This window comes from Saccopteryx leptura, chromosome 5 (assembly GCF_036850995.1).
Source record: "Saccopteryx leptura isolate mSacLep1 chromosome 5, mSacLep1_pri_phased_curated, whole genome shotgun sequence".
NCBI lineage: Eukaryota > Metazoa > Chordata > Mammalia > Chiroptera > Emballonuridae > Saccopteryx > Saccopteryx leptura.
This window is the reverse complement of record NC_089507.1, coordinates 149,159,644-149,185,584: the sequence shown is the minus strand read 5'-3', so window position 1 is coordinate 149,185,584 and position 25,941 is coordinate 149,159,644. Positions and strand designations below refer to the sequence as shown.

The window sequence follows — 25,941 nt, the reverse complement described above, 5'->3', positions numbered from 1 at the left end:
CAAGTAGCTGAGTCCTGTACAGAGTTTGTGTGGACTCTCAAAGGAATGGAAGGACAGGGGTGGATGAGAAGGGCCGTATCCTCTGCTGACAGTGGCCGGTGTCTGCCTAGAGCTCAGGCAGCTGCAGATGTCCAGAGAGGTGCTGTAACGTGGGACGCCTGCAGCCCTTGTTCACTAGTGAGCCTGCTCCCGTCACAGCAGAGCCCAGGGAAGGTGTGCTAGGCTCCCAGAGCCTGCCCACCCTGCCTTCCCTCCCAGGACAAGGTGCAGGTAGTTCCAGACAAGAATGTAGTACAGCAAGTGGCAGTCAACTTGAATAAATGCAGCAACAATTCTGTGTTGTAGATCTGTCCCTTCTCTGAGCACTGCTCCCCCCAAAAGACCCCAATAAGTGACTAGAAACAGAACAATTCATTAGAAAATGGGCAGGATATGAATGGGTTCAGAGAAAAGAAAAACATTTTAAACATGAGTTCTCAAACACATTAAAACCATGAGTCATGGGACCACATCAAGCTAAAAAGCTGCATGGCAAATTGATCAGTAAAATGAAAAAGTAACCTATAAGTGAGAAAATATTTGTGAATCATCTGATAAGTTCACATCCAAATATAAAAAAACTATGCCTGAAGAACAAACAGACCGATACAAATGGCCAACAGGTTGGCGCATGGAACAGTGCTCACCGATCCTGACACAAATGTTGAGATACTGCCTCACACTTGTTAGAGTGGCTGTTAAAAATATAGGACGCAAGTGTTGACGGACGTGGAGAAGAGGGATTCTTTGTACACTCTTGGGAATGTGAATTGGTTTGGTCCTGTGGAAAACCGTATCGGTTAAAGACAGCATGTGGTCTAGCATCCCACTTCTGGGCTCTGCAGGAAGTGAAATCGCTGTCTTGAGGTCTGCACGCCCATGTTCACTGCAGCAGCATTGACAATAGGCCAGACATGGGAACGGCCCAGGTGTCCCAATGGGTGAAATGGGTAGAGCACAGTGGCATCATGAATGGTCCTTGAGGGCATGCCACTGAGATAAGTCAGAGAAAGGAAGACTGGAAATTCTCATGTGGAATCCAAAGATGCAGACTTGGAAATGGAGCAGAATGCTGTAGCGGTAGCTAGAGGGTGGGGGAAACGGAGATGTTGGTCAAAGGGCAGAAACTCCTACATGTAAGACCAGTGAGTTCTGGAGATTCTAGTGTACAGCACAGCAACGGTAACAGTACTTGTATCCTTGAAAGTTAAGAGTGAATCAAATGTGGTTTTAAAAGGTTAATTGCATGAGGGGATGGAGATTTAACTGACTGTTGCAGTGACCATTTCTCAGATGTCAAATTGTGCTGGACACCTTAACTACATGCTGTATGTTAAGTAGTAGCTGGGAAAAAATGATTGGAAAACCAGGAGATCAAGAGTGTGGGGGAAGTGCCCTAGCCAGGTGGCTCAATGGATAGTCTCATCCTAGTGCACAGGGCATGCATGAAAAGCAACCAATGAGTGCACAACTAAATGCAACAATTAAGTGGAATGGCAAGTTGATGCCTAACTCTCAGGAAGAGAGAGGTGAGAAGCATCAATCAACTTGTAGTTAGGGCACTTGAGTTCATTGATTGCAATCTCATAGGTGCCTTGATTGGGAGACTCCAGCTGAGCCAGTGACCTTGGGGTCCCATTGATGATCCCACACTCAAGCTGGTGCCCTCCAGCACAAGCTGGCAACCTTGGGGTCTAAAGCCAGGGAGTCAACGGTCTATCCCCTGCACCACCATAAGTCTGGCTTTTTTTTTTTTTTTTTTTTTTAAGAAATGGAGAGATACTCATTTGTTCCACTTAGTTGTGCAGTCATCAGTCACTTCTATTAAAACAAAACAAAGTATAGAGTTACTTAAGATATTGGAGAAAAAATTCAGATTCGGTACAACAGATAGGCCTGAATGGACCAATGCTCCATTTCTTTGCCTTATTTTTCAGTGTTTCAGGGAAATGAGATATAAATTGACTTGTATAGAGTGGTAGATTTTGGGTTCAAGAAATTAAAGCAGTGTTACTGATTTATAATCTAATTGGTCCATGAATGTCATTTAAAAACCTGACCTGCTGGCCCTGGTTGGGTAGCTCAGTTGATTAGAATGTCATTTCAATATGCTACGGTTGCAGGTTCAATCCCCAGTCAGGGCACATACAAGATCAACCAATGGCGGCATGTATGAGTGGGACAACAAAGCAATGTTTCTCTGTCTCTCCCTCTCGCTCTAAAAATAAAAAAACCTAACCACCTGACCTGTGGGGGCACAGAGGATAAAGTGTCAACCTGGAACGCTGAGGTCACCAGTTTGAAACCCAGTCAAGGCACATATGGGAGTTGATGCTTCCTGCCTCTCCTCACTTCTCTCTCTCCACTCTAAAATTAATAAGCAAATAACCTAACATGCCCGTAAGTTCAGGTAAATGGATATACTCATCAAACTCTGAAGTTCAAGTTAATTGCAAACCAGGAGGAATATAGGTCGCCTGAAGATAGGAGTTTCTGAAAAGATACCCCTCCACATGGAGCCCTTCTACCAAGAGAAGGGCGACATGGAAGGCACACGACACGGGGAGAGGCCCCACCAGCCCTCCTCCAGCATCTGCACATCACTTGCTCTGCCTTTTCCAAAACGCCTCTTGTGCCACTCCCAACCAGTCCAATCTCCATCCACATTCTGTAAACGTTCGTGCTAATCATCCTCCCCTCAACCCACAATACTTACCAATATCGCAGGATACCTACAACCCTTTCTCCAACACAGTGCCCGCTTTACGGAACCTACCAGCAGCAGAAGTGCACCCTCGTTCGCTGCAGGGCCCCAGCTCTTCCGTATACATAGCAATGTTGTTAAATAAACCAATTAGTGCTCCTATAATCAAACTTTATACTCTACTGCCATCTTTGAAAGTAGGTGCCCACAGCCAAACTTGCATGTTTCTACTCTATCATCTTAGCTTTCCTTCCCTTCATTTCCCACCTCCCACGACGCCTCCCGGAAGAGGAAATGGATGGACGGCAATTACTTCTGCACATTTGATTGGGCTGGCCCCAGGTACTCTCCGAATCTCATCATCAGACTGAGAAAAACCTGCTACGAAGGAACCTTTCCAGGTGTCACTTATAATCTTCACTGTCCTGCTTACAGTGGAGGGAGGAGCTGGAGGGGATGTGGGGAATAGATGGTGATGGAGGGAGACTCAGGGTGGTGATCACACACTACAATATACAGATGATGTCTTACAGAACTGTACACCTGAGACCTATATAACTTAACCAATTCAGTAACAAAAATTATTAGAAATAAAGGAATGGCTTGGTGTGTGGACAAGATGAAGTTCAAGGAGGCCACTGTCTGTCCCCACTGGGGCCAGGGGCAGGCAGGGTGGAGGCCCTACAGCAGGAGCAGGGCTGGGCCAGTGGCGGGCCAGGGACAGATGGGCTTGGGTCCCCCCCAACACCTGCAATTGAGTTTCGAGGGCTGCCGCTCCACACAGCCTCACACACATCCCCAGGAGCCAGCCCCTTGCTGACACAGACCCAGGCCAGTGCTCCAGACCCTCAACACAGAGTCTCTGCCAAGGACACACCTGGGTATGCGTATGACACCCCCACATAGGTCGGACACACTTCAAACTGGATCTGTCCCACAGAGCCCATCTGCAGACTCGGCCACAGATGACACCATCCGCCCTCCTCAAATACAGACCCTGTGGAGACATGTGGACACACAACACCCCCCCCCCCATGAAAGGGGTGCTGTCGGGGTGAGGGGCTCAGATGATCTGGCTAGTTCTGATCCTGCCACTGCCATCCTGGGACCAAGTGAGCACTGAGGAGTCGGGCTGGTGATGGGTCTAGGGGGCAGGTCCCTCCCCGTCCCTGTTCCCTCCTCACCTGCAGGTGGAGCACACGTGCCACAAAGGCCCTTGAAGACTGTGCCGTGCTGTAGAAGCCGACAGCTAAGCTGGGGGTGTGAGTGACAGGCAGCGAGGGCAGGTGTGTGCACACGGAGAGTGTGCATGAGCCGTGGGCACGCCCAACTCACAGGCGGGAGGGAGACAACGGCCTCCTTCTCTGGCCAAGGCCAAGATGGGCCCAGTGGGCCCTGATAGGGTGCAGGAGGGCCCAGTGGGCCCTGCTAGGATGCAGGAGGGCAGGTAGTCGGACAGGCCCTTGGAGACAGCTCCCACTCTGGTCTGGGCCCCAGGGAAGCCCACCTCAAGCTCAGTCCCAGAAGCTGGAAAGAGCTCACAGGTGATGCAGAGGAGACCCCACTCCCTGCCCTCCCCAAGACCCTGCACTCACCACACGGCTCCTCCAGCACCAGGCCCACCCTCTAGAATGTCTGTTCTGTAAACAGCCCTCGTCCAGCCTCAGGCCCAGACCCAGAGCGTTCCTTCACTGCTGGTTCTCCAGTACCCCCCATACCTCACAGAGATACCCTATTGGTCGTTTACCCTGGAGAACCCCACACAGGGTCACCGTCATCTGTGTCTGCTGGGCAATGCCCCCCACTGCAGCACAGCAGGCCCCGAACACACACTGCAGGGGTAACCTTTGCCAGTTCTACTTTGCTAACTTCCAGCCCCTCACGGGAGACTCCTCCCCATCAGGCAGAGGAAGGCACCATCTTGCCTCTTTGTAGTCAATTGGATCCACCTGGCCTCACCCTTCCACCCTCCCACCCCGCCCTGTGGTGCTGCTCTTCATGGCTGCGGCTGTGGGCACGTTGTCAGGAGGTTTGCCGCCAACCAGCCCCCAGTGGTGCCACTGGCTCAGAAGGCACTTACAGATGGACTCATCGTTTCTATTGGGAGGTATGAAGTCTTAAAGACATATTAAGATGACTGAAATCAACAAAATAGCCACCACCTGAAAACCTGCTGTGAGTCAGTCTCCTCGCAGCTCCTCGCTCAGCCCTCTTATTTTGATCACCTGCCTTCTTGTTAGGCCCCTTCTGCAGGTGAGGCTCAGAGAGGCCCTTGGCCCGTGGGCAAGTGTGACAGACACTGTTGGTGCCCATTTTGGAAACAGAGCCCCTGACCAGTTGGCTCAATGGTAGAGCATTGGCCTGGCGTGTGGATGTTTTGGGTTCGATTCCCAGTCAGGGCACACAGGAGAAGTGACCATCTGTTTGGCCACCCCTCCCTTCTCTTTCTCTGTCTCCTCTCTCTCTCTCTCTTTCCTCCCGCAGCCATGACTCAAAGGGTTTGAGCAAGTTGGCCCCGTACACTGAGGATGGCTCTGTGGCCTTTCCTCAGGTGCTAAAATAGCTCAGTTGAGCATCGCCCCCTAGTGGGCTTGCCGGGTAGATCCCAGTCAGGATGCACGTGGGAGTCTGACTCTGCCTCCCCTCCTCTAGCTTAATTAAAAAAATAAAAAAAAAGAGAAAGAGGCCCTGGCCGGTTGGCTCAGCGGTAGAGCGTCGGCCTGGCGTGCGGGGGACCCGGGTTTGATTCTCGGCCAGGGCACATAGGAGAAGCGCCAATTTGCTTCTCCACACACCCCCCCTCCTTCCTCTCTGTCTCTCTCTTCCCCTCCCGCAGCCAAGGCTCCATTGGAGCAAAGATGGCCTGGGCGCTGGGGATGGCTCCTTGGCCTCTGCCCAGGCGCTAGAGTGGCTCTGGTCGCAGCAGAGCGATGCCCCGGAGGGGCAGAGCGTCGCCCCTGGTAGGCGTGCCGGGTGGATCCCGGTTGGGCGCATGCAGGAGTCTGTCTGACTGTCTCTCCCCGTTTCCAGCTTCAGAAAAGAAAAAAAAAATGAAAAAAAAGAGAAAGAGAAATAAAGAGAACCCCAATCCTGTTCCCTTGCTGGTGCCATGCCCTACGGAGGAGGAGAGCCACGCCCAGCCAGGGGTGCGTCTAGACTGGCCAGTCATGGTCACCTCATGCTCCTGGCCAAGGCCTGGCCTGGTTTTTAGCTAATAAGCAGTGAGACTGATAGGGAGGAGGGAACATTCCAGAAAGCTCTCCTCAAGGATGAACGGAGGACAGAGCTGCTTCTCTTCCTGCCCATGGGATGCTCCCATGTCAGCTATACGGCCCAGAATGGTGACAGCCCTGTGGGGACCCTGAGCTGCTGGATCAGCCAAGCCTACCACAGGCTGCCTTTGGACAAACATCCCTAGAGCTGAAGTACATCCTGCTGGGCTTTCCATTGCTGGGAACGGAAGGATGGCCACAGGCTGAGAAAGGAGGTCTGCCCCCAGGGTCCCCTAAATGATGCCCTGAGGGCCCGCTCTGTCCTCACTGGTACCTGCTGCCCTACTACCTCGTGGATTAACCCACAGGATGGGGGAGGCAGACCTGTTCCAGTCAAACCTGCCAAGAATAGTCATCTTGTATTTTTACCAATACGTCTTGGCATTAGGCAGATACTGAAACACAGGTGGCACAAGATTTACAGACACAGTGATGCCTACAGGGACACAGGAGGGGCCGAGTTTACAAACAGCCGCCGAACTCCCTGAACCCACCTTTACTGAGAGTGCTGAGGGCCCCAGGCAGCAGAACGGGGCTCTCACAGGCCAACACACAACTCGGAGAATTCTACTTATTTGATCATTTTAATACAGGAAATGCCGGACTGATCAACATGACAAACCTTACACAGATGCCTGCATTCACTATGTGGACCGGGGGTCTCCACGGCAACGGGCACACATGCATTTCCTCTGGAAACGGGCAGATAGAGGGCATAAATACCACAAAAGAACTGGGGTCAGAGGGGTCACAGGCCATGAGGGAACCACGCTTCAGAGGTGATTGAGGCATTAAATACGGGACGTACACGTGACACTTCACATCACCATACGTATAATTTACACATGAAAAGAAAGGAGACCACAGTATATGTACGTGCGAGCGGCTTTGGTCAGAGAAAATGAACGTGTGAGGTGGTGCCATGCACGGGGAGGGCTTGCCATCCACTCTCCCTCCGTTCTGGTCCTCACCTTACCCATGGAGTCACCTGCAATCACAAAATAAATTAGCTCGCCTTGGCGCCATCTTAGTCCCACCAGTGTCCTCAGGGGTGTCCTCTGGGCTCCCTGAGGGCGGGAGGTGCCCTGGAAGCGAGAACACGGAGCCCTGCGTGTAAACATCCCTGGAGGTTGCCCTGGACGGGGTGGGGAGGGCTGAGAGGGGGCCAGGCGGAAGAGAGAGGCGCAACCGCGGGGCCAGGCAGGTGCCACATGGAACCTAGCCTGGCCTGGGGGAGCAGGAATGATTGGAGGAGGCATCCACGTTTGCAAGCTAAGCTTAAACGGCGAGACAAGCCTGTGTTTCCCTGTAACTGTCCAGATGTCAGGTCCCTTAGAACTGACTTGCACTGCTGGGGTCACACTGTAACAACCGGACGATGGAGGGGTCGCTCTTGGCACCTTTAATGAATTCTTCCAGGGACAGTTTGCCTGTGGGAGGGAACACAGGAGATGGGAGTTAGCCAGGGCTCACTGTTCACTACCTTCCAGAGCACGGGGACAGCCCTCACGTCAGGGCCACCCCCTTCTTTCGTTGAGCTTTCATGAGGCTGGACACTGTCTGGGCACCATTTACTTCGTGGGCGCTTCTGGAAAAACCCTTTTTGCTTTCACTGCTCAGTGCACTGTGACAGCACGGTGTGGCAGGTGGGCCATTTAAACCCTTTTAGCAATCAGCCCACGCTTTACCTAAGGAAGATGTGACCTGCCCAGGAAGGGACATGGCCTCTGCCTCTAACCCGTGACTAATCCAGCGCTGATGGGGCCCGAGGCAGCCCAGGGCCACCAGGGTCACTGCCCACTGGCAGCGGTGACATGGCCGGCCGGGAGAACCGCCTTCAGATCCTGCCCCTGCCTCTCGGGGTGGGTGGGACCTAGAGAGACCAGCCACGCGGAGGGTCCAGCTGGCGCCTCTCTCACCCTCGGTCCTGCCCCACAGACCCCGCTACTTCTAGGATCAGGAGACAGGAAAGCAGTTTTTTAAACTAAGGTGCTATAGACACTCGAGTTCCAGAGGGAGCAGTGCCAGAGACACACTCGTGCCCTCCCAGCAGTCCCTGTCCCAGAGCAGGTGTGGGGCAGGACTGAGGTGTGAAGCAGACTCTGTTTGTGGCTTGTGCCCTGAGGAGCCCACCGCTGGCCTGTGCTGAGTCTGCAGCCATCAAGGGGAGAAGAGACGTTCACTGGGGCTCAGCAGCAGCTTGGAGCCCACGCCCAGCGCACGGCGGAGCAGTGGCCAGCTACCAACCTCTTGCCCTCTCAGGGACCATAGGAATACCCATCTCAAAGGGCCACTGGGAGCATTACAAGAAGCACTTGAGGGGTTCAGCCCAGGCCCGGTCCAGAGGACGAGCTCCACTAGTGAGGTTCCGCCAGGGAGCCAGGAGCAGGTAGCAGACGACAGATAGCCCGTGGGCAGGGACCTCCCACCTGTCCAGCAGAGAGGAAGGCCACTCCTATGGGCCCCCCACGGAGGGCAGGCAGGCTGGCCCCACAGGAGACTAAACAGTGTCCAGTCTAAGGGCTGGATTAGTAAGGAAGGGGACAGCCACCCCCTCCCCAGGAGAGGAGTTCCCCAGACCCTTTGCTTACTCAGTGGAGCTCTTGGCCTTTCTTTCTCCCCTTCAGCTTTTTGGACTTTATACAGTATATATATTTTTAATTGGTTTTAGAGAAAGACAGAGAAAGAAACATCAATTTGTTGTTTTATTTATTCATGAGTCCATTGTTTCTTTTTTTTATTTTTCTCTCTTTTTTTCTTTATTCATTTTTAGAGAGGAGAGAGAGAGGGAGAGAGAGAAAGACAGAGAGAGAGAAGGGGGGGAGGAGCTGGAAGCAGCAACTCCCACATGTGCCTTGACCAGGCAAGCCCAGGGTTTCGAACCGGCGACCTCAGCATTTCCAGGTCGACGCGTATCCGACGTGTTATCCACTGCACCACCACAGGTCAGGCTAGTCCATTGTTTCTTATATGTGCCCTGACCGGGGATCAAACCCAGAACCTTACTATATTGGAACAATGCCCTAACCAGCTGAGCTACGGACCAGGGCAACTGGTGGAGCGTTTTTTTTTCGCCTGCCCCTCCCCAAGCCCTCAGGCTGAGAAGCTTCAGAAAGCACCATACCCCACGCCTCCTCCTCCAGGCCGTCAGCGCCAGTGCTACACCCACAGGGCACCCCATTTTAGAAGGAGACTGTGGCTCAGGGGCACAGTGACACATGGGAGGACTAAGCCAGACGCAGCCCTAGGTCCTCCCGGCTCTTCCCTTAGCTCACTGGAGGAGTGGGTGAACCAGGAGGCCTCAGAAACTGCGGAGCAGGAGGAAAATGTCCCCAACACATCTTTGCTCCCAGCCACGTCACACAGACACAAGGGGACCAGCACCCTACCGTCATTGTTGGTGTCCATCTGCCTGAAGATCTTGTCTGTCCGTTTCTCCGGGGTGGACTCGTCCTCAGGCATCTTCATCACAGAGGACACCATCTTGTAAATAGCCTGCAAAGGGACACAGGGAAGTGTGTGCTCAGATTCTGGAACATACCTGGGCGAAGGGGGCAGCTGTGAGCTTCCATCACAGCACGTAGTGGTCAGGATGCTCACAGGCCTTCAGGACCCTTCCCCAGCTAGAAGAACATCCCCTACTACTCCTAACAACTTGGGTGAAAACCGCAGATGGCATGATGAGCAAAAGAAGCCAGACACACTTATGGGAAGTTGAAGAGCACGCAACATGATTTTTTGCAAGGGTCACAGATGAGGTGGGGGTCTGGGGGTGGGCTGAGAGAGAAGGCGCCTGAGGCAGCCTTCTGGGGAGCTGGGAGCATTCCATACCCACTGAGGTTGGTGGTGACACAGGCCTTTGTACAACCCATGCTGCACACGCAGCTGCGAGCATCCTACTACGTGATCACTAGACCTCCGTTAAGAATAAAAAAGACTCAGCTCTGAAACCCATGGAGAGAGCCACAGAACCAGCCAGGCGGGGTCAGCCCCAGGGCGACCCAGGGTGACCCAGGGCTCTCTGGCAGGACGGAGAGCCCTCTCCTTTGGGCACTGCCATCCAAGGGCTCGGTCCGAGGGTTTCAGCCCCGGCTGGTGCCCCTGCGCAGTGGGGTGTGTGTGTGTGTGTGTGTGTGTGTGTGTGTGTGTGTGTGTGTGAGAGAGAGAGAGAGAGAGAGAGAGAGAGAGAGAGAGAGAGAACAGTCTGTGATGAGGCCACTGGCCAGCAGGTCATCAGAGTCACATGCTGGGGGAGGGGCAGCCCCACTGTGGGACTCTGGGCGGAAATGGCGTGGCTGCCACACTCACTCCTGAAACAGCAGACCAGGACCAGCAGAAGTATGAGAGCTGTTGCATCTTAACAGCAGGGCATTAAAACGAAACAAAGACACACAGAATGACCCTGAATGAGGTTCTAGAATCTATTGCTCCCTTCCCTCCTCGCCCGTCTTCCATTAGCCTCATGGCTCGGGCAGCGTGCACTTCAGGGCCTGTGTGCACAGGGTGTCTCTCCCAGGACATCCTCCTGGGGCTGGGCCGACACCTGCCGAGTGTGGAGGGAAGCCAAGACCCTCCAAGGTCTCTGGTGGGCTGGAGGTACTTAACACACCAGTCCATTTAAAAAAAAAGGTGTAGCAGCTGGGCCTCCCCGCCCTCAGAGTACTTAGGCTGGGCCTGCTGTTAGCAGTGACTTCTCATGACTGCTGGCAAGGACTCGCCATTCAGGTACCAGCTGCCCACTTCCAGAAGAGCACAGCAAAGGAGCAGGCAGCAGCCCTGGCCAGTTGGCTGAGTGGTAGAGCATCGGCCTGGGGTGTGGATGTCCCAGGTTCGATTTCCAGTCAGGGCACACAGGAGAAGCGACCATCTGCTTCTCTACCCCTCCCCCTTCTGCCTCTTTCTCTCTCTCTTTCTCTCTCTCTCTCTCAATCTTCCCCTCCTGCAGCTACAGCCCCAGCCCAAATGGCTTGAGCAATGGCCCCAGGTGCTGAGGATGGCTCCATGGCCTCGCCTCAGGTGCTAAAATAGCTCAGCTGCTGAACAACAGAACAGCGGCCCCAGATGGGCAGAGCATCGCCCCCTAATGGGCTTGCGGGCTGGATCTTGGTCAGGGCGCATGCAGGAGCCTCTCTGCCTGCCGGCCTCCCCGCCTCTCATTTAATAAAAATTTTTTTAAAAAAATAGGAGCAGGCAGCAACCTGGAACATGGCCACAGACACCGCGGGACACGAGCCCTGTCTGAGAGCGGACCTGGCCCTGGGGACCCGCAGGCCCCCAGCCCGCCGGCCAGCAGCCGCACAGGCGCCCTACCTGAACGATCTCCAGCATCTCGCTGCGGCTGATATAGCCGTTGCCGTCCAGGTCATACATGCTGAAGGCCCACTTGAGCTTCTGCTCCAGCTTGCCACGGGAGGTGACGCTCAGCGCGATGATGAACTCCCGGAAGTCGATGGTGCCGTCGCCGTTGGTGTCGAAGGTGCGGAAGACGTGCTCGGCGAACTTGGAGGCGTCGCCGTAGGGGAAGAAGTTGGCGTAGATCTTCTTGAACTCGTCCACGGTCAGGTGGCCGGTGGGGCAGTCCTTGAGGAAGCCCTTGTACCACTCCTGCAGCTCGTGGTCCGTGAACTCCGTGTTCTCCCGCAGGTCCTGCAGCACCTCGGGCCGCAGCTTGCTGTTCTGCTTGCCCATGGTGGCCGGCAGCTGCACCTAAAGGACAAGGGCTCTGCTGGGGTCACTGTGGGGCGGGGGCTGGTTCCCCAATGTCCATAGCCACTGAGTGGGCTGAGAAATGTCCCCTGTAAGCCCTGCACCCAGAGCTGGAGATGGTGCTACATCACAGGGCACGGCTGTCTCAGCCCTGCCAGGACCCATGCGGGAAGGGGGGCCATGGTCCATGCATCACGGTTTCCTTTTCTTCCTGGGCATCCGGCTGGACTACACTGGCCAGAGCCCCCTGCAGCCCGGTGGGCATGGACTGTGTTCTGGCAGGTGGAATAAGGATGGGGTGACTCCACCTCTTCCGGGCCCGCTCTCAGCAACTCTCCTGCCTGCATGCGGGGCACAGAGCACCCAGGGGAGGACTGGAGGCCCCAGGGGGCACAGCCACATAGTCTTTCTCAACCAGGCTTCCTCATCTCACCGCACCACTTTCCTAGTCCTCCTAAGGATGGTGTATAACTAGTATTCCGGGTGCACAGCAGAGAAGCCGTTCCCCGCACACAGCAGATGTCTACTCATTCCCGAGCCCCAGCTGAGAGGGATGAGGAAGATGGCTAAGCCCCTGGATGACTGACTGCGTGGAACAGAGTACCCCTCACCCCAAAGCCACATAACACAAGCAGGAAATGCTCCTGTATTGCATTAAGCAGGGTGATCTGGGACTGGGTGTGCAAACAGTGAGGCAGCACCACAACGCGGCAGTCAGGTGACTACATCCCGCATCTCCAATGGCGCGGAGCCTGTGGACAGACTCTGGGCAGGGGAACCACAGGCCCGGACAAGTGGGGTGAAGAACCAACGCAAAAGTTAAAGGGAAGTCTACACACCAAATAGAGCCCACAAACTGCTCCCTGGCCCTCGCTAGCATGGGTCTGGCCAGCCTCAACCAACAAAACTGAAGAGTCATTCTCTGGAGAAACTGAACCACCCTTGCACCCCCAACAAGACCTAAAAACACTACAGGCTGTTTGTATCCAGCTGGGATAGCTTGGTTGGTTAGAACATTGTCCTGAAGTGCAGAGCTTGCCAGTTTAATCCCTGGTCAGGGCACAGACAGGAACAGGTTGATGTTCCTGTCTCTCTCTCTTCCTCTCTCTAAAATCAATAAAATAAACAAAAAATAAATAAATAGCCCTGGCCAGATAGCTTGGTTAGAGCATCATCCTGAAACTCAGAGGCTGCCGGTTCCATCTCGGGTCAGGGCTCATACAGGAACAGATTGATGTTCCTGTCTCTCTTTCTCTCTCTCTCTTTCCCTTTCTCTCTCATTGAAATCAATAAATGAAAAAAGTTAAGCCTGACCTGTGGTGGCGCAGTGGATAAAGTGTCAACCTGGAAATGCTGAGGTCGCTGGTTCGAAACCCTGGGCTTGCCTGGTCAAGGCACATATGGAAGTTGATGCTTCCTGCTCCTCCCTACTCTCTCTCTCTCTCTCTCTCTCCTCTCTAAAATGAATAAATAAATAATAAAAAAATGCTTTAAAAAAAAAAAAGTTAAAAAGTTATAAATAAATAAAAATGCTACATTTGGAGTCCTCCACAAAAAGCTGGCCACCCTACCAGCTGCTGCTGTTTTTATTATATACATATTTTAAAAACACAATAAGGTATAGTCACAGAGAATGAATATAATCCAGTGTTGATCATCTTTGGGAATCTTGAATGGACTCTGAACAAATAATTAATAAGAACATATTTCGTACCTACCACCATCCCGGCTATTTCATGGGGGAACAGAGGCATCGGGCATGGGTCCTGCTTCAAAGCCTCTACCACACTTGAGCACACAGGCGAGTCACTCACACCTGCCCATTTCAGCAGCAAAGCACGAACAGCGATAGTCCTAGCTGCAGCCACAGATCACCAAGCCCTCGTGCCATGCCACTCTCTGGGCGGGCCTGCGGGCGCCTGGCTTGCTGAAGGCCCAGCGGAAACAATTATTATGAAGAACCGCATCTCAGCCCTCTCTCCGAGGCTCTGGGCCCGAAACAGGCAGCCTCATGGGGAACGGGGACGTGGGACATGGCCAGCACAGTGACCTTTCTGTTAGTCACTAAGCCAGGGAACTAACTTTATTGATGGCTAGCTGGCTGGGGAGATGGCTGGTAAAAAGCAAGCTTTTCTGCAAAGACAGAGCCGGCATTTCATTTCCCGACAGAAATGGCCCACCGTGGACAAATGCTCCTACAGGGGCTGAGCCCAGTCTGAGGGAGAGAAGGGCAGACTGCATTTGTGTCTCTCTTTCCTCCAAGTAAGCCGGGGATAGGCAAGGTGCCTGCAGGCTTGGCTTCTAGTGCAGCTGCTCCGAGGAGGGGACAGGTGCAGGGAGCAGCTACCTAAAGAGGATCAGGCTGCAGTGCGGCTCGGTGGACGCCAGAGGGCGTAGTGGGGCAGGCGCCCCAGGACCTGGGCTTGAGACCCCGCCTCCCGGATTTTTGACCCTGCCCCTGCCACGCCCCCTCCAACGGGCGATTGCCTCTGTTTCTCCATCTATAAACTAGATTTGTCCAATACATTAACCACCACTCCCCTGTAGCAACTGAGCACTTTTAATATGGACGATCTGAATTCATGCATGCGCCTTAAGGGTAAAATCAACACTGGATTTTGACAGCTTTATGAGGAAAAAATAATGTAAAATATCTCGTGCATAATCTTCCTATCCTGATGGATGACATGTGAAATGAAAAACGATACCATTTGAGATGCAGTGGGTTCAATTAATCATGTTGGTAACATTTAATCTCATCTTTTTAATTTTTTAGTGTGTCTACTGAAAAAGTCAAAATCACACACGTATGTGGCGATATGCTTCCTGCTCAGCCCTGGGTGATCCTTGGGACACTCATGGATCTGGGGGCGCCCAAAAGGGACTCCTCATGTTCACTGGCACCCTGTTTACAGGCCCAGTGCTAACTGTAACCCAGCTGGAAGAGGTGTCCTTTGTTTCTTGGTGCCCTCGAGTGAAAGATAATGGTGTTTGCATTTCACAATTCTGTCAGGTTTTTTTTTTATTCATCTTTAGGGAGGAGAGGGAGAGACAGAGAGAGAAGGGGGGAGGAGCTGGAAGCATCAACTCCCATATGTGCCTTGACCAGGCAAGCCCAGGGTTTTGAACCGGCGGCCTCAGCATTTCCAGGTCGACGCTTTATCCACTGCGCCACCACAGGTCAGGCGCATTTCACAATTCTGTGTGAGTCCCACAAGTTTCTACTTCCAGCAGCTTCAAGAACTTTGCCAGAGGCCAGCTGCAATGAAGGCCCAGGTCTGATCCTGGCTAAGGCGGAAGGCAGAGGTGCCAGGGATGCAGAGAGGGGATGTTTCTCCCCCTCTTCTGTGGGTGAACAGGCAGAGCCCCCCACGGATTTCTGGGGAAGGAAGAGGTTAAACACCCCTGGAGCAGGTAGTTACAGGGTGTGCCGAGATCCAAATTCCACCTGCTGGGGAGGGAGCCCATTTCCGGTGGGCTTCCTGAAATCCGGTTGCCTCACCTTAGTTTCACCAGCTGGATGGGCTCCAGGCCGGTGACCCGCAGTTGAGAAATCCAATTGAAAACCCTCTGACTTCCGTGCTCATCCCCACCCTCTTAAAATCTCCACGACTCCCCAAAGCTTAAGAAAAAAGGGAAATACTGTAAAGGAGAGTGGGAAGAAGGGAGGGAGCGCCGCAGACCAAGCTGGGCAGGAAGCCCCTCCCCCATCCTGAGCAGTCCCCCCACCCCCCACCCCGCCCAGAGCCTGGCCTTCCCTGAGGCTAGGGGAAAGGAAGAGGTAGAGAAAAGGAGAAAAATCCCTAAGAGCACGTCCTTTCCCTTGCAGAAATGGCCACTGCCACAGAAAGAGGACCCGTGGGTCACTCTCCCCACACAGTGTGGGCCTCTGAGAGCACCGGTCCATCCCTGTGGCCCCTGCCTCAGTGGCCCAGGAGCGCCCAGCACATTCACATCATCCGAAGCCTGACTCACATGTCACCTTCTCAGGGTGCATTTCCCGTAGCATTCATTCATTCATTTATTCATTCATTTCATTCATTCATTCATTTTTCTGAAGTGAGAAGTGGGGAGGCAGAGAGACTCCCACATGTGCCTGAGCGGGATCCACCCAGCATGCCCACCAGGGGGCAATGCTCTGTCCATCTGGGCCATTGCTCCAATGCAACCAGAGCCATTCTAGCACCTGAGGCGGAGGCTATGGAGCCGTCCTCAGTGCCCGGGCCAACTTTGCTCCAATGGAGCCTTGGCTGTGGGAGGGGAAGAGAGAGAGAGAGAGGAAGGAGAGGGGGAAAGGTGGAGAAGCAGATGGGCACTTCTCCTGTGTGCCCTGGCCAGGAATTGAATCCTGGACTTTCACACACCGGGCTGACGTTCTACCACTGAGCCAAATGGCCAGGGCCTCTAGTAGCATTTTTTAAGCCTATTTCTATTAAGACCTGGACTTTTGTTCTATCATTTACTGGTTTCCCCTCATTAGACGTGAGCCCCTTGGGGAAGAAGAGCACCTCCCCCAGGCCAGTGGGAGAACCCGCAGAGCCTGTTCTAGTCTCCAGGCCTTCCTGTTCGCAGCTCCCTCCATGGGCCGCTCCTCCTTAACCTCTGGATCTGCATGGCACGCTGCCACCTCAACACCTCCACGGTCAGGTTTGGGCCTGGGCACGTCTTTCTGGGGATGCCACTCAGAGAGAGTGGCCACCCCACACAGCAGCCCTGACCCTGTGCCCCAGCCCCGGCCCCTCCTCCTCGTGTTTCCTGCACTTGGCATCATGTTGACATGTTTGTTGACTGTCTGCTTCCTTTTGTTCGCCATGTCCCTGCAGCGCCCAGAGCAGGGCCTGGCACAGCTAGTGCCCGGCAAATATACCTTAAATAACGGCTGCGTGTTCCCAGGGCCCGGCACAGTGCCGCCTGAAGGAGCAGGTGAGGGAGTGATGGGCTTCTCCTAGGCCAGTGGTGGTCAACCTGGTCCCTCCCGCCCACTAGTGGGCGTTCCAACTTTCATGGTGGGCAATAGCGGAGCAACCAAAGTATAAATAAAAAGATAGATTTAACTACAGTAAGTTTTTTTATAAAGATTTATTCTGCCAAACTTAGCAAAAATCCGACATAAAGTACTTGGTAAGTAATTATTATATGCTTTAACTTGCTGTAACTCTGCTTTATAAATTTTATAAAGTGGCCCTGGCCGGTTGGCTCAGTGGTAGAGCATCGGCCTGGCATGTAGAAGTCCCGGGTTCGATTCCCGGCCAGGGCACACAGGAGAAGCGCCCGTCTGCTTCTCCACCCCTCCCCCTCTCCTTCCTCTCTGTCTCTCTCTTCCCCTCCCACAGCCAAGGCTCCATTGGAGCAAAGATGGCCCGGGCGCTGGGGATGGCTCCTTGGCCTCTGCCCCAGGCACTGGAGTGGCTCTAGTCGCAACAGAGCGACGCCCCGGAGGGGCAGAGTGTCGCCCCCTGGTGGGCGTGCCGGGTGGATCCGGTCGGGCGCATGCGGGAGTCTGTCTGACTGTCTCTCCCCGTTTCCAGCTTCAGAAAATACCAAAAAAAAAAAAAAATTTATAAAGTAAAGTTACTTCCCTACTTTATAAATCACCATTACTGTGGAACCGGTGGGCAGTTAGAAAATTTTACTACTAACAGAGATACAAAAGTGGGCGGCAGGTATAAAAAGGTTGACTACCTGTCCTAGGCCTTTTTTGTGCTGGCGTTTGTGGCCCTCCCAGTACTAGGGACATGGGAAGCAACATCCGGGATAAGGATGGCTTGGGTCTAAGGCCCCAGACAGGACATTCTGTAATTCAGACTTGGTGTTCTGTAAAGTTCCATTTACCAGCACAGGAGCAGCGGCTACAGAGTGCAGGGCCATGAGTGCGTCAGCCTGAGGGGTGTGGGTGTTCATTCACCAAACGAGGGCCCTGTCCTCCCATCCCTGGGAACACATCTCCAGCTATAGGGTCCCCAGCTGGGGGGCTTACCCCCATCAGAGCTCTCACCTGAGTGGAGGGGCCTCATCCCAGACCTGACATCACTGACATCACTGCCACTCGAGTGTTCCAGGGAGGAACGTCCCCTTCCCCAGTGGAAGAAGGTAGAAAAGACATAAACAGGCCTCTGGGGAAGGAATGGGGGCGGGGGGGCCGATAAGCTGGATGGAGGGTCCCCTCCCTTATGGAGTCTGCCCACGCAACAGGAAAATGGCTCTCGACAGGACCAAAGGCAAGACTCCGTGACCCGCCATAAAGCCAAAATCACTAAGTACGTCCATCCACATGTGGGCTCCATGTTCCCACAGAGAGTGCGGGGTGCCAGACGAGGAGCGGGGTGGGCCGGAGGGTGGGAATCCAGGTGGGGGCCCCTGATCACAGAGCCTGGGCCTTCCTCTCCCTGCCCAGGGCCTTTGTGCCTTGCTGTGAAGGTGAATTTGGGGCTTACGGTGGCAGACCTCCAAAGGCCAAGCTGAAGTGGAGAGGGAAGTCTCTACATTTGTTTCCTGTGGCCCCAAATGTTTCTGAGGCCTGCTCTGTGCTGGGCATGGGAACACCTGGCTGAACGAGCTGAACGAGACACACAGCCCCTTCCCAGGTACCCACAGTCCCACTTCCCCTGCCGTGAGACAAGAGGGTGATATGCCCAGGGAGCTGGAGTGGAGCTGGCCCATCCCAGTGTGATGGCTGGGAGGCCCCACAGGTGAAGTCTGAGCTAAACTTCAAGGTTCTGAGAGTGCTCCCGGTGGGCAGACAAGGGGAGGAGGCTGGGACATTCAAGTATGCCAGGAATGCAGTGCTGATTGTAGGAGGAGATGAACAGGAAATGGGGGGGGGGGCACGGACTGGAAGGTGGGGCACACAATACCCCCCCCCCGCCCCAGCCTGCCCAGCAAATGCCCAAGCCCCACGAACACAGAATGAATAGACTAGTCATGACTCAGGGACTGCTTGATCATACATTAAAAACTCCAACATGGAAACATCTGAGTCCCCTAGCGTCCCCTTCCCAAGGACTTGGGGGGACCACAAGCTAATCTGAGCTTTTGAAAGGAGTCGAAGCAGTCACAGCAGGCTGTACACTGCGGACTGAAGGCAAGGGCTACTCTGAGATTTCAGACACCCCAACCCAGCCCCTCCCCAGATCTGACCCACCACGGAGTCAGCCCCGGCTCAGCTGTGCTTGTTACGAGTGGAGATTTCGGATACCAGCCCCACACATGTTGGAGTCAACTCCTCCCGCTACTTGTGCCACCTGGCCTCAGAATGACTCAGGTACCAGTCAGAACCATGGGCAAGACCCACCCAGCAGACAGCAGAGTGAGTCCGGTTCCTCTCTGAATCCCCTGCCCCGGATATGAGCCACAGTCCTTCCCCAGGACTATAGTGCCCAACACACCCTGCAGGGGACACAGTGGGTGGGCAGCTAGGGGCCAGGGGTGCCAGGCAGGGGCCTGGAGTCAGGCAGTTCCCAGTATCTATGCTCCATACAGACCAAGCCTCTCTTTGCTCCTCTATAAAATGGGACCAGGACGTCAGGGTAAAGGGGGTGGTTGGGATGGTGGCTGGGCACATAAGGGACTCCCATTGGGCAGCAAGGATGCAATTAGTGGCCCAGCCAGGGGCTCCTCCCAGCCCCTCCCCCCAACCCAGCTACATGGTCTTGGCTGTCTCTTAATTTTCCCAGGATCTCAGTTTCCTTGGCAGTAAAATGGGAGCCATGGTTCCCCACCTGTTGATCTTACTGTGTAGCGGTGAGGATAAAGAGAAGTGAAGGCTGGGAAAGGGCTTGGGCAGTTGAACGCCTCAGACAAATACACAGAGGTGTTATCACAGCTTTCATGATAAAAGAAGCCTAGGGCACACCTGGGGAGTCTCCAGCTGGGCCAGGCTGGGAGCTGCAGGCACTTCCCTGCATGCTCTTCTAGTTTGCGTGCCCGGTGGACAAGAGAGCCTGGATCACAGAGGCCCAGACACATGGGGGTGGTGCAGAGGGGGGAGCAGTGAAATTCCAGCTCCTGTTCTTCAAAGAGGAAATGAGAGGAAAGATGGAAGAAACCTAGGCCCACCCCAGTGGGGCAGGGCCCTCAGCCAGCTCACATGGCCCAGGCTGCAGCCTGGGGCTCCGTGAGTACTGTCCCTCCTTGTTGGCTAGTGGATACCATGAAACATCCATCCTTGAGGGGAGGGAGGGACGGGACTCCTCATGGAAATGAAGGGCTCATCTCTGAAGGTAAGATGTGTCCTGGGAGTCTGTGGCTTCTAACCGGTTCGGGTCCATTGAAACGGGCATGTAGGATCTTGCGTGCAGGGCCGTTCCCCGAAGGACAGGTAGCAAACCACAGAGGCCCTAGGAGAGGTCTGGGCTTGCCTGGAAGATGCCAGGCGGGTCAGACCCCTGCAGGACAGGACAGCTCCCAGTGGGCCCATGACACACCTGTGCACACACACACCATGTATACACACCACACCCCACCCCCCACCCCCTACCCCCCAGCCCTTCCCCCCACACTGGTGTGGGACTGCCTGTCTCTAAGCAGCAATGCAACTCTGGGCCCCGTGGGGGAGAACCCAGCTGGGGAGGTGGGCAGGGAGGGCTCAGGGCGAAGCCTTTCCACCACAGCCGCACAGGGACCCACTAGGACCTCACTCCTAGGCATTTGCTATTCTTCGAGAAAATAGCATGGGCCATGTTCACCATTCACTCATTCACTCACTCATTCTACAGCCATTTCACAGACACCTGTGCACAAGCATCTGAGATGGGAAAGGGAGCCACTGTGGCAGGGTGTGAGGAAAGATGTGCAGGAGCCAGAGCCTCTGGGAAAACGCTCCCCCGTGGACAGGGGTTGAAAGTGGTGTCTCAGGGAGCCTGCCGCTGTGTGTGAGGACGTGTGAGAGCGTGAAAACGTGCAGGTGACTGGGGAGGGCTGGCGTAGGGGTCCCGCCTGGAGAGGGGCCCAGACTTGATCCTGGGGATGTGGGGAGCCCGGGACAGCATCTCGGCTTCGGTGACCTCAGGCCTGAGTTTCTGGGGAGACGGCTACTGGCAAGGGCCTCGTCCCTGCTCCACAGCTCCGGGTTGTCACACCCCCCCCCCCCCGGGCACCTTTGCGAGCAATGATGGAACTAACAATATCATGGTACAGACCAGTGTGGATCCTTATGGAACAAATGCATCCATTAACAAATGGATGAGGGAGGGGCAGCGAGAGGAAAGAAGGTAAAATACCACCAAACCCTAGGAATCAGTCTAATCACTTGAAGGGCAGTTCACATCTGTCAAGTCTTAGTCCAAAACTACCTGGAAAAAATGCCTGCGAGTTCTTTTTCAGGTAAAGGGGAAGGGCTAAAACGGCAGTGCTGTGAGGTTCGGTAAGTGAGTGGGCGTCTGTCATGAGCAGATTAAGAACTGGCTGTATCAGCCTGACCAGTGGTGGTGCAGTGGATAGGGCGTCGACCTGGGACACTAAGGACCCAGGTTCAAGACCCTGAAGTTGCCAGCTTGAGTGCGGGCTCACCAACTTGAGTGTGGGGTCTCTGGCTTGACTGTGAGATCATAGACATGGTCCCACATGGTCCTGGCTTGAGCCCAAGGTCGCTGGCTTGAGCAAGGGGTCACTTGGTCTGCTGTAGGCCCGGTCAAGGCACATATGAGAAAGCAGTCAATGGACAACTAAGGTGCCACAACTAAGAATTGATGCTTCTCATCTCTCCCTTCTTGTCTGTCTGTCCCTTTCTTTGTCTCTCTCTCTCTTTCTGTCTCCCATTTAAAAAAAAAAAAAAGAAAAGCAATCAATTAACAACTAAAGTGATGCAACTACAAGTTGATGTTTCTCATCCTCAAAAAAAAAAAGAACTGGTTGTATCAGCACATCTGTCATCTCATCTTCAGAATGGAGACAGAGGCATAGGTGATCCTGGATCAGTCACAAGCCTCACAGCTCACCTGTCCCCATCGTGCAACATGACTTTGGACTGGGCAGCCCCGAGGCACGCTTATGCCTACGCACTGTCATTGAGCTGGTCCCCAGTGGCGGCTTCCACCACAGCCAAGTTCATTCACTTAGCTGGAATTTATAGCCCTGTCCCCAGGATCTAAAGACAGCTAAACCCCTGTCCCCAGAGAGCTAAACTTCTGCCAGCCTCCTGCTTGACTGATGACTCCATTTTCAATTCATGAGCCCCAAATGAACCATTTCCAAATTCTAAATTCATGGGCCCCGAATGAATGAGGTTGGGCCACATTCTAAGATATCTTAAATAGAAACTGTCGGTTAAGAACTGTCATTATAAATGTTAGACTTGGGTGTTTTGAAGACACAGGCGGCCCCCTGGGCTCTGTCCCCAGGGCAAGGTCTACTTGTGAGGGGCTGCCCATAGCCAAGTCCCTAGAGGGAGAGCTTCTGCAAATACCTGTCTGGTGTCACTTATGGCTCAGCACACCAACCCCAAAAGTTTTGTCTTTTTTTTTTTACACTTGGAAGAAAACTTCCAGTGAGTCATCTCATATGCTGTTTGATTCATGTTTAATGTTTTGGAGAAGATATAAAAACAGTAAGTCATTCTCAATCAAAACGGCATCAGCCAGGCTAAAAGGCCAGCTACCCTGTGCTGACCTCAGCAGCTACAGCCTTCAGTTGTCATTACAGGGTATGTTTATAATCAGGAGTGAAGACAGCACATAAAAGCTGCCTTTTGCCATTAAAAAAAAAATCAGGCTCTGGCCAGTTGGCTCAGTGGTAGAGTGTCAGCCTGGTATGTGGATGTCCTGGGTTCGAGTCCAGTCAGGGCACACAGGAGAAGCACTCACCTGCTTTTCCACCCCTCCCCCTGTCTTTTCTTTCTCTCTCTTTCTTCTACTCCTGCAGCCATGGCTCAATTAGAGCAAGTTGGTCCAGGCTGAAGATGGCTCCATGGCTTCCACTTCAGACACTAAGAGCTCAGTTGCTGAGCAACGGAGCAATGCCCCAGATGGGCAGAGCATCACCCCCTTGTAAGCATGCCAGGTGGATCCCTGTCAAGGTGCATGCAGGAGTCTGTCTCTCTGCCTCCTCTCCTCTCACTGAATTAAAAAAAAAAGATCACAAGACCAGAAGCCATAGATTCTGCAGGGACAGTTGGGGGCAATGCACAAATTCACAGAAAGTGTCAATCAACACACATTCATGAGTACCTACTAAGTGAACGTCAGCATACTGACCGTTGGGGACACACAAAAGAATTAGATGCCCTCAACACGCTGACAGTCTAATGGAGAAGGTGAGACATGAATTTCTTCTTCTCCACACCAGGTTAGTTCCTGCTCAGAGCCAGGTTTTGTGCTCAGGTGCTGGGTGGCAGAGGGGAGTGCGGGAAGGCAGATGCCAAGACCAACTGACAGACCCTAGCTTTCAGGCTGGGACCCAGGTCCCCTCCTGACCCTCTTCCTCAAGGACTTAGTGCTGAGTTCCATCAACCCAGGGCCTGCTGGGAACAGTCCTGTAGCCAATTAGCCCAGTGCCTGAAACACAGGAAGGACACAGTAACTGGGTGGCAGGAAGGATGTCGGCAGGGAGAGAGGAAGTCTGCGCTCTGGAAGGATGTGGGGGCTCCTTCCAGACAGACCCCAACCCCTCTGCCAGTCCAGCAGTTTCACATGGACTGTGGCTCGCGGAGCACTGTCCAGTGTGCCCTTGAGAGCTCACCTTCCTCACCGGCGCCCCAGGGCTCCGAATTTCCACCGGAGACTTCCTGACGCGGGTCGTCCCTAACTCTCCTGAAACGGCCTGTTTCCTGGAGATGCTCTGGGGTCTGAGGGAGCACCTTTATTTGCTGAGCATGCCCCTAGTGCCTGACTTCTGAGCTAAATGTTGGCACGTGGTGTCTGACAAGTCCAAGAATATTCAAGAGGTCCCCAGGACAGAAAATGTGGAACCCAGGCTGCCCCAGACATCTGGGCCCTGCTCCTGGGTCTGTGCTGTATGACTTGGGAAGTGAGAAGGATTGGTGTGAGCTCAACCTGAAGAGCCCATACAGCCTCAGACCTGGCTCAGGGCCCTGACCCAGGTGCCAACAAGCAGCTAGACCTCAGGGACATCGTGTGATGGCTGACTCATTCACTGAGCCTCCTGCAGTGCCCCCACTGAGCATAGAGCAAAGACTGACTGGCAGTGAAGACACCCTTCCTTTCAGTTCTGCCTTCTGTCTCCCCAACCTGGTGGTGAGGCAGGGCTGGCGGTCCTGCAGATGGGCAGGACCGGTCCCCATCCCCCCCCCCCCGATTCCACAGCAGATGAGAATGCCAAGCCAAGTCGTGCGTGCCCAGTGTGCGGGGTGTGTGTGTGTGTGTGCGTGCGTGCGAAGCGAGCACGTGTCTGCCCACAATGCTCGTCAGGCGGGACGTGCCCCTGGTTGAGGGCTGACGGGCCACCCACAGGAAGTGATATTGCAAAGACATCCTGAGTCACTCTAAAAATAACCCGCAACTGAACAATGCAGTAGGGATTTCCCCTTTCCTGGTGCCCTGCCTCAAACCACCGCGGTTTACACTCAGCCGGCCAGTTTGGGAATGACAGGCCGATGGTTTCCCGAGAGGCTGGCCTGGGATCTGGAGGCTAGTTAGCACTTTGGGGGGCCCCTAGCCTGGCACCCAGAGTGCGGTGGATTGTCCCTTCTCCTGCAGAACCCCCAAGTCCCCATGCTCCTGTTAACCTAACAACTTCCAGAAGAACTGTGGTTAAACAAATCTCCATAAGCAACAATTATCTTTGAAATGTATGAGGAGGGGTCACTATTAAATATACTATATATAAAGCACCTAGCAGGTCCATCGGCACTGAGATTTTGGCTATACTGTTTACCACCTATTTCTGTCGTTGGGTTAGCATTTCAAGTGTCCTGTCCTTCAGGTATGATCCACCTCACACACACCTCTCTGTCCCATCTCCTTCCAGCTCATCCCCTCCAGGGACACCAATCTTCCTGCTGTTCCTTAATGTCTCAGGCACACTCTGACACCAGCCCTTTGCACTGGCTGCTCCTCAGATATAAAGTTGCTTCCTTACCTCTTTCAGGTCTTTTTGCTCCAGGCATGGCTCAGTGAGGCCTTCCCCAAGTACTCTACCCCAAAATGAAGCCTCCACACACAGTCTTTACCCCCCTTCCCTACTCTACTTTTCCTCTATATTTTACTGAGTTCATCATCTCTTGTCCCCCACCCCCACCTCCTACTAGAATGCAAGGTCCTAGGGGCCAGACTTTATTCTGGCTTGTTCTCCATTGGAAATCTACAGCCTGGAAGCTTCCAGGCACAGACTGTGTAATCAGCAAATACTTGTATAGTCAATAAATGCATGACGGGGGGCGGGGGGGAGTAAGGCTAGGATCCACGGCCTGAGCAGGCAGGTACCTCCCCTCCAGCGCCTGCACCAGGGGCAGTGAAGGGGTCTTCCCAGTTACCACCAGCTGACCCAGGACATCCACGCTTGTGTGCCACAAGTACCCGATTGCCAGGGTTCCTCATCTCTGGGTGGTGGCTAGGTTTGGGAAGGAGCAGTTATTGAATGTTTGCTGTGTGCACACCCAAACACCCAGGAGCCTCAGGATGAGAAGAGACCCCCACAGACCACCTCCACTGCCTCCTGTGAACTTCTCACCAGCTCAGCATCCTGACACCTGGCTACCAGCCTCAGCAGGACCCACCTGGCCAGGCACCCCCCTCCCTCCCACCACTGTGCACCTGTACCAGCCCTTGAGCCTCCAGCCGGGCTATATGCATGCAGGTGAGGCCCAGGTACCACAGAGCCCAATGTTCTCCCTCCCGTTTCCTAGTGCTGGTAGGGCTGATGAAAGGAGACCGAACTGTGGTTAATCCTAAACAACACAAGTTTGAATTGCGTGGGTCCATTTGTATGTGGGTTTTTTTCAATACATATCTAGTTGGTCCAACATATCCCTGGGTATCACATTTGCAGAGTCAACCCACCACAGATTTAGCCAACTTTGAACTGAAAATAGTACTTTTTTCAAGTTTTTTAGTGAGAGAGAGATAGGAAGGGAGCAGAATGAGAAGCATCAACTCGTAGCTGCGTCAATTTAGTTTTTCACTGATTGCTTCTCATATGTGACTTGACTAGGGGCTGAAGCCATGCCAGCGACCCCTTGCTCAAGCCAGCGACCCTGGGCTTCAAGCCAGTGACCTTGGAATTATGTTGATGATCCCTCACTCAAGCCAGCAACCCAGTACTCAATGT

At 53.8% G+C, this 25,941-nt stretch overlaps 1 protein-coding gene across 3 annotated transcripts in view; it reads right to left on the bottom strand.

Annotated features, from left to right (window-relative positions):
* Nucleotides 1-6,572: 6,572 nt before the first annotated feature.
* Nucleotides 6,573-25,941, bottom strand: part of HPCAL1 (hippocalcin like 1) — a 91,515-nt gene continuing 72,146 nt past the window's right edge. For 2 of the 3 annotated variants that reach the window (XM_066386004.1, XM_066386003.1), the window contains exons 3-6: nucleotides 11,326-11,721; nucleotides 9,405-9,510; nucleotides 7,359-7,445; nucleotides 6,573-7,003 (exon numbers count right to left, since the gene is read on the bottom strand). In XM_066386004.1, the coding sequence (XP_066242101.1) occupies nucleotides 6,855-7,003; nucleotides 7,359-7,445; nucleotides 9,405-9,510; nucleotides 11,326-11,703 (720 nt within the window). In that variant the 5' untranslated portion in view covers nucleotides 11,704-11,721 and the 3' untranslated portion in view covers nucleotides 6,573-6,854. Of the gene's footprint in view, nucleotides 7,004-7,358; nucleotides 7,446-9,404; nucleotides 9,511-11,325; nucleotides 11,738-25,941 lie in introns of all 3 variants that reach the window. The other variant, XM_066386005.1, reaches the window with a different exon arrangement.